This window comes from Lissotriton vulgaris, chromosome 3_1 (assembly GCF_964263255.1).
Source record: "Lissotriton vulgaris chromosome 3_1, aLisVul1.2, whole genome shotgun sequence".
Classification (NCBI taxonomy): Eukaryota; Metazoa; Chordata; class Amphibia; order Caudata; family Salamandridae; genus Lissotriton; species Lissotriton vulgaris.
The window spans coordinates 255,369,529-255,384,625 of NC_141689.1; the positions used below are offsets into that span (position 1 = coordinate 255,369,529).

At 41.6% G+C, this 15,097-nt stretch overlaps 1 protein-coding gene across 3 annotated transcripts in view; it reads left to right on the forward strand.

Moving 5' to 3' along the window:
- ELAC1 (elaC ribonuclease Z 1) overlaps positions 1-10,599 on the forward strand; it is a 40,088-nt gene extending 29,489 nt beyond the window's left edge. For all 3 annotated transcript variants that reach the window (XM_086960390.1, XM_086960391.1, XM_086960389.1), the window contains 3 exons: positions 436-614; positions 1,576-2,043; positions 9,036-10,599. In XM_086960390.1, the coding sequence (XP_086816516.1) occupies positions 458-614; positions 1,576-2,043; positions 9,036-9,505 (1,095 nt within the window). In that variant the 5' untranslated portion in view covers positions 436-457 and the 3' untranslated portion in view covers positions 9,506-10,599. The remainder of the gene's footprint in view (positions 1-435; positions 615-1,575; positions 2,044-9,035) is intronic.
- Positions 10,600-15,097: the final 4,498 nt, after the last annotated feature.

Consider the following 15,097-nt stretch of genomic DNA (forward strand, 5'->3'; position numbering starts at 1 on the left):
CCTTTGTCCCTTTATAAGCCAATATCTGATAACTTAGAGTCTCGATATCGGAAATGAGCATTAAGGACACGTTCCCAGGAGAGGCCGCCAGCATCATTTCAATTGACATTAATGTGATTCTCTCATAATGACATAGCTGAATGGGGATAGTGGGTGGGAATGAGCACTTGGACCTCCATTGTCCCTGATTAATAAACACCATAACAATCCATGAAGTCTCAAGTTCTTACATAACCGCAGTGAGAAACAATGGGACGGGTTCTGATGAGATTTTAGTGATGCAATGCCTCTTAAGGGTTTTTTTTAACAAGAAAAATCTCTATCATTTGTTTTTAAAGTCCTATCATACAAAGCATCTCTCCCTCTAAATCAGTAACCTATTGTGCTTACAATTGTCGGGTTTATATCTCAATATGTACATTTTTATCTTTTTAGATATTTCATTGACGAGGTAAAGATGACAATGGATGTGACCTTCCTGGGTACAGGATCAGCATATCCAGGGCCCTCTAGAGGAGCATCTGCCTTAGTTCTTAGGAATGAGGGAGAGTGTTGGCTGTTCGATTGTGGAGAAGGGACTCAGACACAGTTTATGAGAAGCAATCTTAAAGCAGGTCAGTGAAGTCTTCATTACGGTCTCCTTGACCTATCATTTATTTTCACTGATAATGGTGTTTAGGTCTGTGACGTTAGGTCTTGTGTGTGTATGTATGTATGTATATATATGTATGTATATATATATATATATATATATTTTAGCTTTTTAATTGTGCTGGACATTTACATCTTAGCAATTTTAAACAAAATCGAGTAGAAAGGGATGATGTATGTGTGTGGCTCAGGGGTTAGAGGCGGCAGACCCGGAAGCTGAGATCGGCCCTGGACCAGGGTTCAATTCCCCACCTCGACGGGGCTTGGGCTCAACAATTCCACGGACTCGATAATTCTCGCTCCGGTGCCTACTCGACTCACGGGTTCACACTCTGCGACTCTGGGCAATAGCTTGCTTAATCTCCACAACGGCCCCTCGCGGCGGGATGCCCGGCTTTCACCTTGTGGATACCCTGCCGGGGTTATCTCACAGGGGAATACCAGGACGGGTTCCCTAAGCAGGCGCTTAGATGCCTGCGATGTGGGTAATTTGCGCTATATAAATACATGTACATTTACATTTACATATAAGATTTGGTGGGCCCCTGCTGTTTTACTCTTTTATTTTTAATGTACTGTATAAATTGTACACTTTTATGATGAATTTTTATCGAATAAAGTAACAAACTTACAAACATATATATATATATATATATATATATATTTTTTTTTTTTTTTAATAACCAGTATAGCAATGTTCATTAAATGATTTCCCAGTGATTGTATTTGCTACAGATAAATTAAAACAGAAGAAAATTGGGTGGCATTTTTTCCACTGTGCCATTATACAGGGGTTACGTTCACATTATTATGACATCTATTTGTTAATTGTATTAGCTGTTGCATAGTGTCACCTATCGCGCAAATGGCACCGTAATGTTTTCTTGTTCTGGGCTCTCTTATCACGCTCTTCTTTAATTTTAGGGAGAATAACCAAAATCTTCATAACTCATCTGCATGGGGACCACATGTTTGGGCTTCCTGGCCTTCTTTGCACTGTTAGCCTCCAGAGCAGTACAGCAACTGAGAAGCAGCCCGTAGATATCTATGGGCCAGTAGGACTACGCAGTTTCATCTGGAGCAGTCTGCATATCTCCCACTCTCAGCTGGTCTTCTCCTACAGAGTACATGAACTGGTTCCTTCGGCAGATCAATGTCCTTCAGAGGAATTTAAGGACTTGTCACTTCAAAATGGACAGGAAGATTCCTCCCGAGAAGTGCAGGGAAGGACCATTCACATAGATCCTATAGAAAACTGTTACACGTTGATTGATGATGATCAGTTCATCGTCCGGGCTTTTAGACTGTTTCACCGCATACCTTCCTTTGGATTTGCAGTTGAAGAACGAGCGCGTCCTGGAAAACTGAATGTACAGAAACTTAAGGAACTTGGTAGGTACATGTATTTTTCAATCTATTTTACTCCTTGATGTTATTAGTCTATTTTTAGAAGATTACGCTAAAAAAAAAGCAAAGACCAAAGTCTAACAAATCATTCTCTACTTTCTTAGTCTTGATATTTAACATAACTACAGATAGAAATTCCAGAAATAATCTTTTGTTAAAGTCATGTCATCTGACTCTGGCTTCACCGAGCTGTCAAAGGCTGCACACAAACCCAGCAGTCGGAGTCTGCTTGTCCACGGTTCCAAATAGGTCTGTGTGAATCCACACATCAAAACAGTCACTGTTAAAATCCAAGCCCTGATCGCCTAATGACAAAGCCAGTTGCTTTTTTATACTGATTTTGTGTTGTATGGTTATAATTGTTTCCATTAGCCCATGTTACTTGAATGTAGAAGACTGACATACTGCGTCTCACTAGTTATGGTACAGCATATTACGTACCCACAAAATAAATGCCATTTATTGCAAAATAATGCAGCATGTCGAGCAAGGTGCTTCAAAAATGTTATTAAAAATAATGATGCATGTGCTAACATAGAATATATGTATAAATAGAAAAGTAGAAACCATTCTTATTGACTTAATACAAAATTCACAATGCAGGATTCTGAAAGTCACAATCCTACGATTCTGGTTAATTTCCGACTTTTATGGTATTGCAAAGAAGTTCAGGGGTATCCGTAAAATGTATGACAGGTGTGGGGATTTACATGAGTAGGTCCATTAACAAAAAAAATACCTAGGCAGGTTTTGTCCCAGATAAAAAAAAATCTTCTTGAGCAAAAATCATACAAAAATGCGCATTTGCATATGAAACTTTACTTTCTTCATTTGTAAAATTCCTTCCTCCACAGTACATTCATTCAAAATGCTCTTGACCAGAATAAACTCGTTTTATAGTAGAGCAATGCCTGGCTGGAACTGCCTGACCCTGATCACAGAGCAAAATTGAAAATAAGACTCATTCAAAGTTGAACCGTCAACCTTTTTTATTGACCCACAGGTTCCCGTTCTAGGCAGCAACTTGTGTATTTGCTGCTGTTGGTACTCTCCTTTTCCCGTTCTAAAGACCTAGAATGTAGATACCACACACCCACTCGTTGACACAACACACCTCCCACCTTCCAGTCAACAACGAATGATCCTAAGAACTATGCCTTGAATGCCTTGCAGACCCTTATCCAAAGAGACTAGGAAGTGTGTGTGTGTGTTATATCAACAAAGTCCCTGCCCGTCAATGCCCATGACGGGACTACCCAGGTACGGACCACAGCGCACTGACAGATACAGCAGACTCCAAAGTATTGGTTATCCAACCCATGATTTATTCTCCATGAATACAACTCCGAAGTATTCTATGCATGGTGCCTGCCACAACGCGTTTCCATCGATACACATCGTATTGTTGCAAAGTCATCCTGTGCCTTCGGCACCCCCCAACTTTTTGCTGACTGATACTGGTGGTAACTGACTCTGGCTGACCATGGGCGCTGCCTAACTAGGCCCAGGGCCAGTATTATGCTGAAAGAGACACATTGGAATACAATTAAAACACCTACATATACTGGGGTACACAATGGTATGGTGGGGTACCCCTGTGATTGGCATTACCTACCCCAAAGGCCCCTAGTATATAATAGGGTAGGGGGACTGAAACTACCTAGAAGTCCCTAGTACCCTAGGGCATGGCATTTTAGAGGCCAGCATCTCTTTTTGCACTTGCATGTGGGCACTGCTAAAGCCTAAGGTCAGTTTAAAAGTAGCCCTGGGTGCCGGGACTGCTTTAAAAAAGTAAATTGTGCCCAATCTCGACTTTGGTGTTCGGGGCACTTGAAGATGGATAACCTACAATGTTTAGGCATATTAGGGACCCCCAGGGTATCCCAGGGGTGGGGGGTTAGGTATTTATAAGGTACACCATTATAAAATGAGTTTTTATATGCCTGTGTAAAGTGAAATTTCACATTTCACTCCCCACATTGTGGTAAAGTACTGCTCAAATTCAACTTTGATTCTAGGAGCACTGTGGAGAGAGAATCTGCAATATTTCTACAAGCTCAGAACCTCTAAAGTCTACCCTAGATGCAATTGGGTGGGGTTCCTGTAGATATAAGACAAGTACTTATAAAATATGTTTTTGTAAGTCCTAGTGCTAGAAAAATGCCCAAGTGGTTTTTACCATTTCAAATCCCCTGTTACATAGGTTAACGTGGTAGGAAGTTATTGATTAATAATTCTTGATAGGAGAGGGCTAGAAATACCATTGGAATACTTCCCAGAATGGTATTAATACATCCAAAAATATCATATTGTTGAATTTCCACTAAAGTGTACATACAAGAAGTTATAAGACTTTCCTGTTTGTAAATCCAAATTCAGTCTTCCAGTGGTCTGCCCCAATGGTCAGAGCAAAGCGGATTAGCCAGGCTGCCTTGAAGAGGCGATAAAGAGCCCCTAGGGTTAACCAGCTCTGCTGGCAGGGCAGTGCTGTTCCACAGGAATGCCAGGCCAGGGGGAGGAGTCGTAAACTGTTCTTCAAAGAGGAGAGTAGAGATCAGTGTCATTTACAGCTCTGAACTATCCACCTTAGGCAGATGGTAGGATTGAGGAAGGTATGAGGAGATGCAGGGGGGAGAGTCTAAGTAACTTAGCCATCCTAGGGGTGTGTTTAGCCAGCTCTTACCTCCTTGCTGGAAAATCAGCCATTATGGATTTGGAAGATTTGATGCACTCTGGGACAAAATAATGCCACACTCTACAGGATGTGGTCATGTATTGCAGGAGTTACCCTGCTCCCATTGGTCAGAAGCGACCCCATGCTTGACCCAGAGAACTAGGAATAAGTATCTGAGAGGGGTAGAGCCCTCCAGATCTGCTGCTTGAAACTTACTGAAGCAAGAGGTGCCCTGTTGAGAAGTTTTGCTGTGCAAAGATTTCTAAGGCCTGACCACTGAAGACTGCACCATCTGAAACTGCATTATCCTGCTGAAAAAGAACTAAAGAGTGGACTCCCTGAAAGCTACAGGTTAAAAGAGCTCATCTGGAACATCACCAACTAAATCTACACCTTGGAGAACTATCAGTGGATTTGTAAGGGGTTTGTACCAGTGGATTGTGGGAACTGAAGACCTTAACCTTCAAGGACCATCTTGGAGCTTCTAGACCCTTGGAGTGAGTTTGAGACACTTTGGGACCCCTAGAGGAACTTCAGTAAGAAGTTCAAGAAGTTTGGAGAACTTTGAAAAAAAGCTCCATAGAGGGACCGACTCAACCTGGCTAGCCAAGCCGCCTGCCTTCAACCACGAGCTGGCCAAGCCAACCAGGTTCGTCCCGCTAAAAGCTCCATCGCTCCAACTTCCAGAGATTAACCAGGACTAGGAGAAATCTGAAGCTGGCAAACCCTCACCGGATCCGGCTACATGAGGAACATTGAGAGACCCAGCGAGGAAAAGCTCCAGAAAAGTTTTTAAGTGCGCTCGTAGAAAAGGAGACCGGGAGCAACCACGAGAGTCAAGCCGCCTGCCTTCCTTTGTGTGCTGGCCTGTATTCCTGGGTTGCCCCGCTGAAGCGTTAAACGAACATTTTTTACGTCCGCTCCAGGGAAGTTGACCGGGAGCTCGTCGAAAGGCAAGCTGGCGAACCCTCACCGGATCCGCAGTGGCCGGGAGCTTTGAGAGCCCTCCGGAAGAAAAGCTCCAGAAAAGTTTCTAAGTGTGAAGGTAGAAACTGAGACCGGGACCTGCAGCAAGCTGTAGCCGCTCAGGGCTCCATTGCGCCTGGACTGAAACTTTGACTTTGGCCCGGTCTATCGCGAGCAGGTATCACAATATGGTACTATAATCTTCTAAGTGCTATATTTTGTTAAATGTTGAAAAATTCATATCTCCAGTTCCCTACATGGGATTTTTGTCGTTTGGTATCATTTTAAAGATAAAAATATTTCCTGTTTTTATAAATTGGTATTGGATTTTTATGATGTGTTGTGTCTTAATTATTTCCTGAATTGGTTTTTTGGAAATGCTTTACATACCTGTGTTTGAAGTTAACCCTGTCTGCTCGCAGACAAGCTCCAAGGTCCTCGCGCTACTCTTCTCAGTCTTCTTCGGTGTGCCTCACGCTGCTCTTCTCAGTCTCCTCCCATGTGCCTCATGTTGCTCTTCTCAGCCTCCTTCAGTGTGCCTCACACTGCTCTTCTCAGTCTCCTTCCATGTGCCTCACGCTGCTCTTCTCAGTCTACTAAAGTAGGCCTCATTCTGTTCTTCTCCTTCCTCGCCTTCCTTGTGCCTAACGCTGCTTTTCTCCTCCTCACTCTCCGTCCTTGTGCCTTATGCTGGTCTTCTCCTCACTCTGTCCGTGTGCCTCATGCTAATTTTCTCATCAATGTCCCTCCTTGTGCATCAAGCTGCTCTTCATCTCCTCACTCTGTCCTTCCATGTGCCTCACGCCGCGCTTCATCTTTAAGTAAAACGGCCGCTCTTCTTTCTTTTGTTCAGTGCAGCACCACCTTAGCACCACCTCAACACCAGCGCAGTACCGTCACAGCACTGCACCAACTCAGGATCACCCATCATCACTTGAGCACCAGTGCAGCACCTCCACCTTATCATCACTCATCACCTCCTGAGTATCATTCAGCATCACCTAAGCATCATCTCTGCACCAGCACACCACCACCTCACCATCACTCAGCACGACCTCAGTCTGCCCTTAGAATCTGCCTTCTTTTGATTCTCCTCTAGTTTCCGTATGCTACTCATAATTTAGGTACAATTTCCCAACCTCCACTCTCCTGTTTTCTTGGTTATATATGAGGTAACAAAAAATGCTTATAACACTTTTTTATTATAACTTTTCAACATGCTGCACAGCAGCCACAATGTTCCACAACATAGCTCAAAGTATTTGGCAAAGCCAATAGCTCTGGCAATACACTTATGAGGTCCCAAAGGTGAGACCTATTGGATATGCCAATGTTGGTTATCTCATGGACTCCGGATACGCCAGAAGAGCAAACTGTTCCTTCCTTATCAATAAGCAAGGATCAGGGATGTTGGGTGTCTCAGTCATAGTGAAACCAGTGTCCAATTAGAAAAATCACAAGACCTTTTTTTTCTCGTAGTCACGCTCCACTTTCAGTAATATATATCTTTTAATATAAGGCATTGTCATTTACAATGCCAATAGCTTAAACTCTCGCAAATGCGAGACCTATTGCATTGCAAATGCTTGTTTTCATTTTACTGTCATGATAACATGTTAGATGTAGAGGTTTTTTTTATCACAAACCGAAGACGTGCACTTAGGCTTTTTTACAGAAGCAACACAAGCTTAAACACAGCTGTAGCCTAAGATCAGGGCTACTTGAATTATGAGGTTCTGTAGTGTTCTTCCAGGTATTTACCACAATGGCCATAGTTACTAAGATTAAAAGTGCAACAAGTGGCGTCATGCAGTAACAGACCCTTTGTAAATGTTAAGTAGCCACCTTGTAGTTGATGAATGCTATATTCAGGTGTTAAATTGGTACTAGTAATGTGATACTCCCCCCCCCTCCCTCCACCCCCCACAATATTGATAAATGTTAACAAAATAATACTGCTACAAACTTTGTTGCATTACGCACATAATGTGCCTACTTCTTGCTGCAAAACAAGGCAACCTCGCAACGTAATTTGGCTCTCCTTTGCCCCATAATTACAGTTGCTATATCCATGATCTTGTTTCATTATGGGACTTACTATTTAGAACAGCTGTCCTTCAACAGTCTCACAGCTACTGGCTTTCCCACTTCATGTTTAGAACTACTTTGTAGTGCATAGAAGCACCATTAGCTGTGCACTAAACATAACTCGCGCTGGAATGTTAAAATGTATTGGCACTGAAAAAATGAAATAAATTAATTTACAGTATATTGCGCTCTAAATATGATTTATTCGCTATGGCCTGTAATTCGCCACATATCTGATTTTCAGCAAGTCTTCACCCCTATCAAAAGCTCAGAACAGCAGATAATTGCGTACATTTTCAAAAAACGTATCCATCAGTGGAATGCAGGCAAATACAGAGCCATTGCATCTATTTCTATTTATGAAACTTTTGCTATGAATTGAAAACTTTTTGTCCTGAACAGTTGAGTAAGGTAAATTAAAAGTGATTTAGTCTTGCCCATATCTGCTGTGTCTGGCGTATATGATCTGCTGGTGAAACAATAGTGAGCAGGGTGCGTTAAAGCAAATTATAGATACTATGTATTTTTGGATCAATAAATGTATTAGTTTACTTATACAACTACAATATATAAAAAATAGAAGCAAATACCTATATATAGAATCTTAGCGTATTTTAACTCTAGATTTGCATATACCGTGGGCACATTATTGTCAGAAAATTGAATTTCTTTTAACTGATTTATCTAGGAAAAATAGTTTCATTTTACATTCAGTTCTTTTTAGTTCAGTATCAATTGTTTTAAACAAGATTCATGTTGGTAAGAAGATTAGATTGTCTAACCATGTTATATGTTCATGCTAGTGTTCTCATTAATTTTACTTTCCTGAAAGTAACTTTTCAGGCCAAAATGCGGGTGTTCTTGAGTGAATATTGCAAATCAGTACCTGTTTCTTTGTCTTATACCTTTGAGTTTAAGAGACAAGCAGTGTAGGTGTGATTAGCGTGTTTATCTCTAACGTATGGTTTCCCCATACTATTTATTATCTACTGGTCCTGGATTATGTTTATTTACAAACAACCTGAAAATCATATTTGATTATACCCAATTCCTCTCCTTCTTTTTCACCTTTTCTACACTTCTACTCCCCAGTTCCCTACTCAGTGTCTTGGAATGGTTACATTTGCAGCATCAGCTCACTAAGATGAAATGTAGTTTATTTCTAAAAGTGAGATTTTTGGAACATGCAGTCTTTTTGAAAAATGTACTAAGCTACATACTCATATGCTTATCAATCTTTTGTGTCTAGGTATCCAGCCTGGACCAATATACGGGAAACTTAAAAACGGAGCCTCTGTGGTTTTAGAAAATGGAGTAACTATTCAACCCTCGGATGTTTTAGACGAACCCATTCCTGGAAGAAAGGTGTGTATTTTAGGTGACTGTTCAGGTGTTGTTGGAGACGGCGGGGTGAAACTCTGCAATGGAGCCGATCTGCTGGTTCATGAAGCAACATTGGATGACAGTCAGATGGAGAAAGCAAGAGAGCATGGCCATAGCACACCACGGGTCGCAGCAGAGTTTGCGAAGCTTTGTGGAGTTAAACACTTGGTTCTGACACATTTTAGCCAGAGGTATAAGCCTCCTGACCTGATTGGAGAAGGAGACGACGATGTTACTGAACTGAAAAGACAAGCGGAATTGGTTGTAGATCTTCAAGAAGTGACTTTAGCTGAAGATTTTATGACGATTGTGATTCCTTATAAAAAGCAGAACTAATTTGAATGGAAACTATTTCTAGCGTCTCGAAAGCCACTGGAACTTAAATGAGGTTAAGTTGTGGGTTGTGCTTGACATGTTCAATAGCAGCTTTGCATTCTTTCTCATGCAGGACTAGACATACACTTAAAGTGCTCGTAGTTCCAATCTGGAGGAAAAGCAGAAAGGCCATTGGTCCATGGTTTGGAATCGAAAGAAACAACAATAAAACCTGTGTTTCGTGTTCCATTCCTAGCTCAAGCAATACCCACTGTTTAGAGCATAACATGCCATATGCCTGCTGCTTTCCTGCACGTCAGTGGGTAAATGTACTTTTGCCTGATAATATATATGCCCTGTTCCCATGGATTCTTTGCCACTGTTACATTTTAGAAAAAATGATGGAGTATCAAAAAACTTAGTGTCAGTGTGTGCAAATATTTGTACAGAAATAATAATTTTCTAGTGAGCATGAGAAATTTGTGTTTGCCATACTTATATGAAAACAGTACATTAAAAAAAGATGAAGAAAGAGGTTTCACCGGCAGATACATAAGAAACTGATTTTAGTAAGCCTCTGGAGAACTGTTTTAGCATTGAAATACAAAAGGACTCTGTTCTTGGGGACTTTTTTTTAAAGCTTAGTTTTAAAACATTTGTATTTGATGAGTAGGCATTGTGTGCCACTGTAACCACGCAATGTACATATTGCTGTTTTTTAACATGAAAAAGCATTAAACATTTACGTGTCTGCAATAAAGTGTGATGCATGTATCAAAACATGCAACTTTATTTTTTTCTTAATGCTACTTTTAAAAATGTAGAGTCCGTTCCAAATTTGGTTTCTTGTTGACAAAAGCTGTCTACGTTAATTCCTTATGTCAATATCATTTTGTGATTGTATTGCACTCTATTTCATAGTATTCCATCATTCTGAGTTCACTTTTCATGTTCGTACATGAAGTGCACTACCTGTCCCTGCAATGAAATATTAATGTTATATTAAGTACATTAAAACTTCGGTTTATTCTCTTAAACATAGTTAACTGATGATTGTTTGGTTTGACATTGCTTATGCAGCCCACTAAACAAAATATTAAAGCTCATCAAAAACACCCTGTTTTTGCCATGTCATAAAATATTTTTTGGAGGAAGATTCTGTGTGTTCGATGAATAGTAGCTGATGGGAAAGATTGAAAACCTTCTTTTTTTAAAAGAACTTGCAGAGAATGTAATTTTAGAGTGCAGGCATTAAAAAATGTTTGCCACAGAACTTAAAATATTTAAACACTTTGCATTATCATTAGCTCTCAGGACATAAGTGTGTTATTAGTTGTGCAGGATGTGAGGCCTGCACAAGTAATAGGTCCACAATTTCTCCTTAAGGAACCAAGCTCACAATTGTAGCACTTGACTCTCTCAGGGTAGCGAAGCAGAGAAGTCCAATGACTATTTAAGGTAAGTGGTGTGGGATAATAATCACCATTTGCTGCCATGCAGCAATATGACTCAATAAATAATTGTCCAGCCTTTGCAAAAGGAAAACGTCATTTATTACACACACACACAGTACTAAATACTATACATTAATTTACAAATATATACATCAGGCGATAGAAATACCTTTGACAATCTGAAATCACATTTCACCCCCAAAATCCGATATCTCCCCACTTACACTAGATAAAACAAACCCATATATGGGGTATCACTTTAAATAAAGCAGGACTACTGGCCTTGTCACAAGTGATTACATCAATATATGAGGCAAGCCTATTGGCTTTGTCAAACGTTCAGCACATGAAAAGACCTATAAGGAATATCTTTTCGTTGGAATGATTAACCGTGTTCAAATGCAAACATTATTATCAATTAAGTATTGTAACGTTTGCCAAAAATCAATGTCAACAACGTATTGTTGATAAAGCATTTAAATTGAACATAACTCGTCTGAGTCTTTCGTTGACACATTTGGGCCACATAACTTGGCACCACAGAACCAACCACTTAGCTGTTCCACTCCCAGGCTGCAGAATAAAAGTTCCAACCTTATGAATTCCCCCAAGCACAGCCTTAAACATGCTAACGGCACCCCTGTGTTCTTGGGGTACCACAAAAGGCAGAAAAGTATGCAAATCAGCCCCAACCAACGAATTATGGGGAACTTCCAACCAGGAGTAGTGTATATAATATGAGCGGCACACCCGCTGTTTTTGGAAGAGTCGAGCTGCCCAGGTTAGTTGCTCAGCAATACGTTTGTTCCTTTCTTCTTATTTTTTTGGGCGGGGCAGGGGGGTACGCGGTCCCAACTTGAATTTAGCGTTTAATTAATGTAACAATGTAGCGCAATGATTCCCTATGGCGCCACCCATCCTTGCTATTGTGAAAATAGTTTTGGGGGTTATTTCACTGTAAAGACATGCTCAACATTAGTTTCTAAATGTCCCATTTAAATATTTGCACCCTGCCTTTATGGCCAAAAAAGACCTATATAGGAGTGACTTAATAATATTTGAAAGGAAGGCTTAGGGCTGTCAGAAGGGGTATATTTTGACAGGTCAAATTTACAGTTTAAAACTGCCACTGTCTCATGTGTACCTTGCAACCACACATGCATACAGGCATGTGCACATGTGTTCACATGTAGCCAACCCAGTTCCCCTTACTCTAGTGGCATCACAGTGGCCTTGTCTTCAATGGCGGATACTGGCGGTAAACACTTGCAGTCCAATTTACAATGAAATTACCCACCCACAATAAAGGTTCAAAACTGGGTCATCAAATGGCAAAAAAACCTGGCCGTATAAATGGGCAGAACCCATTTGCAGCAACATAGATATTGGAAGACCAGTGGACCCTCGAGGATACAGTAAATGCGTAACTCATTTTTAAAGAAAAGACCGGAAGATGGAAAGGAAATCTGCAGAGTAAAATTGGAAAAGGAAATAGGGAAGCATCCTGAAGACATTGGAGAGGAGGAGACACAACACGCCATGAAACTGTGGGGGAAGAATAGACACTGGATGCAGGAAGAAACCAGAAAAACAAGCAGATAGTGTGTCCCTAAAGTAATTTATCCCTCTTCAGTGACCACATTAGTTAATCCATTTGCCCAAACTTCTCTTTGAAAACTGAAACATGAGAAAGTAGATAATCTCTTGTGCCAGGTTGAAATCTTGTTACCCAAAGGCAGAAACTGCAACAAAAATATTGTAGTTCTAGTACTTTTCCAGAAGTGGTGCTGATGTTTTGGGCAGCAGTGGAAATCCCAGCTTTCTTCTTGAGAGTTTCCTGTACGTTTACAGTCCTAATTCTCTGGAGAGTACAACCTGCCAAAGTCAGGCCAAATTATGTTGTCAGTGGGGGCTTATGTCACCACTTTAGTCACATGTCGAAATGGATGTTCACATTTTGGCATGGTGCATCTTGTATAATCTATATATAAACTATCCTGGGTGGTCATGGATAGGTTTAGGGAAACAAATGTTTGCAAATGGGATTCCCCATGAGGTGCTAATGTAAGCAAAGAGTTGTTCTGCAGGCCAATTGCGTGGAACCTTTTGCATGACGCTTGGTAGATATTGTATGCTCTTTCCTTAACACTTCATCTATCATGGCTGCTCTTTTCAAATTGTGGGGGGAGGTATATAATTCTCATGGGTACAACAGGCCTGGCAGTGGGGAGGAATTAGAGGAATCCAAGCATATACATTAATGCTCTCAGCACACCAGTGACACCCCCAAACATAGCAAAATATTTATGGGTTGATCAAAGTCAATTAAAAAATACTCCTTGTCAAAATTGTAAAAACAAATGTAAGCTATTCAGCTGTCGACCAAAACGGGTTCTTGGTAGCTGGAAAGGTGCTGCCTTTCAATTCGATTTGGCAAAGTTTCAGTTCATTTATTCCCATTTTACATTGTTTCATTTGGTGTAGATAAACATTTTAGTTGGGAATTTGTTTGATAATGGTCTTTAGAACTCTACATTTATTAGATACGGAGAATGGCTCTAGACTTCTTTGTCCTTTAACAATTTATGCATTCTTTTCCTGAGTTGGCATAAATGCAGATTGGAAAATGATGCTGTGTGTGCCTAAGGGGGATGGATTCCTTAAGCTGGTGGAACACACCTATCGGGTGCAAAGTTTCTCAGACTGTGTACACAATGATGAGCATGTATACTTGTTGCAGGGGAAGAATCATGACTGGACATGTCATGTTGCCAGAGAACGCTATGCTTTAATCTTGGAATTGTTCGCCACTCACCAGAGATGTGGTCTACTCACCAAGCTCAGTTTATTGTGGACGTGATCTTGGGTTGGGGGGGATATGTGGAGAGGGACTGACACACAGGGTGGGTAATACTACAGATTGGTAAGGTGGACATTCAAAACCTTCATTAGTTTGCCTCCATTTGATAGGGACAGCACCAAATAAGATCTAGAAGCTACCTCCATGCTACTACAGACGGGTCCCCCCATCTCGTCTCTGATTAGGGTGAGGCGGGGAACCCGGCAGGGATGCCCACTAGACCCCGCTACTTTTCTCGCTAGCTATTGAACCCCTAAAAGTGGCAATTCGGATGCGGGCGCAGATTGTGGAATCCCATTGGGAGTTGGCTCACACAATTTCATTGTATGCAGATGACCTCCTTTTATACGTTAAGGACGTTCGGTCTGTTCCTCACTCACTGGCGCACACTCTGGGAGATTTTGCAGCTTTGTCAGAATTGAAGGTGAACACAACAAAGTTGTGCCTACACCCGTTTGATAGCACATGCCCAGACCCGGGCTACACTCACAAATGCTCGCATAGAATTGCAGACAGTTACATTTAGGTATTTAAGGGTAAGAATCTTTCTTCAGCACACAGACTTGCTGGACGACAACCTGGGTAGAGCACTGATATCGATCTGCTCTCAGATGTCTTTCTGGGGCGCGCTCTCTCTGTCGATAGTGGTTTTATGTGGCTCTGATTAAAATGGTAGTTGTCACGCAGCTCCTATATTACTTTACCAACTTGCCCTTGTATGTGCCACTGCACACACAGGGGTCACACATTCATCACGGCTTGAACTACGCCACTGGAGGGCGATTGGGACCCATGATGTAGGAGATTTATACCGCGAGGGCGCCTGGCTGACATTTGCCTCACTGGCTGAGGAAGATGGGCTTCACCCAGGTCAGTTACTATTGCATCATGCGCTCATAGTAGCATTGAGTAAGCACTGGGGAGACATGGCCCAGAAACCCCCAGTGCACTTAACCTGTTCCGTGTTCACATCGGGGTGCTGCCCACGACCGTTGGCTGACGCAGCCCTGCCCACCCATTAGAACGCCCGCACCACGACGGAACGACCGCCGCGGTAATCGGCTTAAAGATCCAATACCTTTGCGTCAAGGGGCCGGGCAGGCACCTCACGGGATGGTTTGCCGCATCCCTCAGACCCACACTGCAATAGCATTGTAACCTCTGAGGCAGAGAAGGGAGGAGGACTTGCATCGTCCATTCACTGACGCTAAATAGACCACTGTGCAAGAAGGTCCTATCTGTGTACTAAGAAACACGTGCTTCTGGTAATACAGTACTACATCGTTCAAAGGGCATATC